The 4216-nt window shown below is 33.1% G+C and overlaps 1 protein-coding gene across 1 annotated transcript; it reads left to right on the forward strand.

Annotated features, from left to right (window-relative positions):
• The first annotated feature begins 1745 nt into the window (after nt 1-1745).
• On the forward strand, nt 1746-3407 carry LOC114300615 (putative sugar phosphate/phosphate translocator At2g25520). Its single transcript, XM_028245476.2, has one exon. The coding sequence runs from the start codon at nt 1903-1905 to the stop codon at nt 2956-2958; it is 1056 nt and encodes a 351-aa protein (XP_028101277.1). The 5' UTR covers nt 1746-1902; the 3' UTR covers nt 2959-3407.
• The last annotated feature ends 809 nt before the right edge of the window (nt 3408-4216 follow it).

Here is a 4216-nt window from a genome sequence, read left to right on the forward strand (position 1 = left end):
TTGACAATTAAATATTTTAGTTAAAAAATTAAAAAGTCACTACAATTTTTTATATCACACTTTTTATTTTGGAAAAATTATATACATAAAAAAAGCTCCAAGGTTTTATTCGTGAGTTTTTATGTTTTTTCAATTTAAAACTTAATTTTTTGATTTATTTTTAATCTAAACTATTTATCTATATTTGTTAAGTAAAATGATCAGAAAATAATATTTAGTCATTAAACTCAATGAAAAAATATATATTTTTGACATATTTTGTACACCAACATGGAGTAGAAGGACTAAAATATTATTTTTCAGTCAGTTTTACTTAACGAAAATAGACGGATAATTTAGATTAAAAAAAATAAATTAAAAGATTAAAGTTAAAATTGATAAAATTCAAAAACTCACGGTTTATTTTGTTATAAGACTCAAATTTTAATTAATTAATTTATTTTTTATAATTTCTTCTTTTATTTTTTAAAATATTTTTTTTTATAAAAAGTAAAAAAATCACTAAAATAATTAATTTCAAAATCAATCTTTACTGGGAAATTCTAGGATACATATTCACCTCTAATTATGATTTCTATCTCTTTAGTTACGATGTATTATGTTATTAATTATAACTTGTTATAAAATTAATTATGATATTATTTTAATTATAATATATATTTATTTTATTTATGTGTTATTTGATTATAACTTGTTTTATTTTTTTCTCTTATTAAGGATGAAGGTTCTCTTTAGTTTGAAATTGACTCGGAGGATATTGTTAACTTTTGTGAGTCTATTATGTAATAACATCCATAATAATCTCATCAAGTATTTTATCATTACAAAATATTATGTTGATCTGATATTAATAGTCACTTGATAAGATTAAATTTGTGTCAATAATAATTATAATTATAAAAATAAATTATTAATATAAATGTGATCTGATCAAATAGTTATTTATATCCTATTAACATAATTTTTATAAAAATAAAATATTTAACTAATCTTACATATTAAACAATTCAAATTATCAATATAAATTTTGTAATAGACTTATAAAAACCTCACAATAGGCTCTAAGTGTGAAACTAATTGGAAGGGATAACATTAAGAACTTTTTATTAAATAAATAATTAAATATCTTATTTAAATGTGAGGTCTACAATTTTATAAACAGTAATAATAGAGATCTCCTTTGTGAAGGACCCCACAACCCCTTTTATGATCCACACCATTCATGATGTGGACCCTACACATACATGAGTGGACCCCACACATCATGAATAGTGTAGATCAATAAGGAGATTGTGGGGTCTTCCACAAAAAGGGTCTGACTCATTTTTCTTTTACAAAATTCATTATTTAATAGAAAATTTGTTCCCCGTATAACTTACTAAGGCCCCGTTTGTTTTGGGCTATAGGGAAGGTATTAGGACTAGTAATACCAAGGTATTACTAAAGCCCCTGTTTGTTTGCAGAGAAAATCTTGGGACTATTAGTCCCTTGGTATTGCTAATACCCTTGGAAGGGGATTGGTAAGGAGGAGGTAGAGATGGTATTAGAAAATAGTGAGGGGATTAGAAATTTTTTTATTTTTTATATATTGAGAATTTTTTTTAAATATAATGTTTAATTTTTTATATTTTTTTATTTATTTTATTATTTTATATAAAAATAATTTAACAATTTTTCACTATCAATTTTCTCATTATCAATCTCCGCCATTCTATCCCCAAAACAAACGGCCTAATAGTCTACCCCACCTCAATAATCTACCAGCCCTTCTTCAAACTCTTCTAATATAATACTCCTCCGCATCTCAGCCTCCCCCTCTAACCCCTTCCCCTTCTTCTTAACTCTAATCCTGCACCCACTCCCTGCGTATCCTGCGCACCTCCCCGCTCGAAAGCCACAACAATGGGCAAAGGGGGAGCACTCTCGAATGGCGTAATAAAGAAGATCGTCCTCTCCTACACGTACGTAGCGATCTGGATCTTCCTGAGCTTCACAGTGATCGTCTACAACAAGTACATCCTGGATCGCAAGCTCTACAACTGGCCTTTCCCCATCTCACTTACCATGATCCACATGTTCTTCTGCTCTGCCCTAGCCTTCCTCATCATCCGCGTCTTCAAATTCGTCGAACCCGTCTCCATGTCTCGCGACGTCTACCTCTCCTCCGTCGTCCCCATCGGCGCTCTCTACTCCCTCTCTCTCTGGCTCTCCAACTCCGCCTACATCTACCTCTCCGTCTCCTTCATCCAGATGCTCAAAGCCCTAATGCCTGTCGCTGTTTACTCCATCGGAATCATCTTCCGAAAAGACTCTTTCAACTCCAACACCATGGCCAATATGCTCTCCATCTCCTTCGGCGTCGCCATCGCCGCCTACGGAGAAGCCAAATTCGATTCCTGGGGGGTTTTTCTTCAACTCGGCGCTGTGGCTTTCGAAGCCACTCGATTGGTTTTGATTCAGATCTTGCTTACTTCCAAAGGTATTACTTTGAATCCAATCACTTCGCTTTACTATGTTGCGCCTTGTTGCTTTGTTTTTCTCTCTGTTCCTTGGCTTTTCGTTGAATTCCCTGTTTTGAGAGACACTTCCAGTTTCCATTTCGATTTCGCCATTTTTGGGACCAATTCGCTTTGTGCTTTTGCTTTGAATCTTGCTGTTTTTTTGCTTGTTGGGAAGACATCGGCTTTGACTATGAATGTCGCTGGGGTTGTCAAGGACTGGTTGTTGATTGCGTTTTCGTGGTCCGTGATTAAGGATACTGTGACTCCCATCAATTTGTTTGGGTATGGGCTTGCGTTTTTGGGTGTTATGTATTACAATCATTCAAAGTTGCAGGCTTTGAAGGCCAAAGAGGCGCAGAAGAAGGCTCAGCAGGCCGACGAGGAGTCGGGGAGGTTGTTGGAGGAGAGGGAAGGAGGGGGGGATGGATTGGGCAAGAAGAGCGATTCGCAGGATTGATTCCATTGTTAAACTAATTTAGAAACACAAGAAATGAATTGGAGAAAATGGGTATGGAAATAAAATAAAAAAAACCAGGAAGAGAGGGGCTGAAGGAAATTGGGTGACTCTCGATCAGTTTCTTTCGCTCATTCTGCAAGTTGTGGTGTTAGGAATGTGGCTTAGATTATCCATTATCTATTGCTAGTTTTATTGTTGTTTTTCTTGCTGGTATTAGGGATTCGAGGTTCGCAGCTGCTGCTTATCGGGGCCAATTTTCATGTATTTTAGGAGAGTAAGAATCTCAGTTACCAAATTTCAACTTTTAATTTTTGTATTTGTTTTATTTTTCTTTTCTTTTCTTTTTTTGTTCTTTTACTTTTATATGTGTAAGTGTAACTCTGTAGGAACCATCCCAATGAAGAACTTTTCTAGTTCTTATTTTATTCATATATGCATCTTTCTTGATATTCGGATTGTTTTTATACAAGCTAATGGTGCAAGTTTTGGTAAATTTGTCTGATAGATGCTAGATCATTCGCATAAGCTTCTGGATCTCATTGTAGGCTATATAATGTATGATGGTTTGATCTTGTAAGATTAAATTTTTATGAGTTGTTGGTTGAGGCTAATTTTGTTTCTTGAGAATGTAAGGGATGAAATTCTTATTAAATGACAATGGAATGGGAATTTGGAAAATTGCTTTATGCCATATAACTTGCGATGACTTCTTCTGATGTAGAACCATAGGGTGTAGAATTAAATCTTGTATTATATCTGTTATAGTGTCTGGTTTATGATTTAGATTTGGAATATAATCAATCGCATAAAGCACTGGATCTCCTTATGGATTATAATATAATGTAATTTATCTTATCAGTTTAATATTTTATGAAATGTTGCAGGAAGTTCTTTTTGTTTCTTAAAGGTTGAAAGTATTAAAATGATGATATAAAGAAATTGGCTTGGCTTGGCATGGCATGAGAATCAGGGAATCTGTGACATAAATATTGATAAAGAAAAAAAAAAAAAAATCATTTTTTTGAAAGAGAATTGAACTTCAACTAATGTTTAGTTGAGATGGATTGTCAAAATGTAGGGCCATCGGAACTACAATTAGATTTTTCTTCAGACATTGCTCTAGGGCGTCCAAAACTTCACTCTATTACTTTACTTCTCATTCTTCGATTTGAAACATATTTTAGTTCTCATCCTTCATCAAAGGATCGTTCTTGTTTGACATGCCATGATTTATCTAAATACTGATCTTTGTTATTTC

The sequence above is a fragment of the Camellia sinensis genome, chromosome 11, assembly GCF_055761805.1.
Source record: "Camellia sinensis isolate YWXY chromosome 11, ASM5576180v1, whole genome shotgun sequence".
In the NCBI taxonomy this organism is placed as follows: Eukaryota; Viridiplantae; Streptophyta; class Magnoliopsida; order Ericales; family Theaceae; genus Camellia; species Camellia sinensis.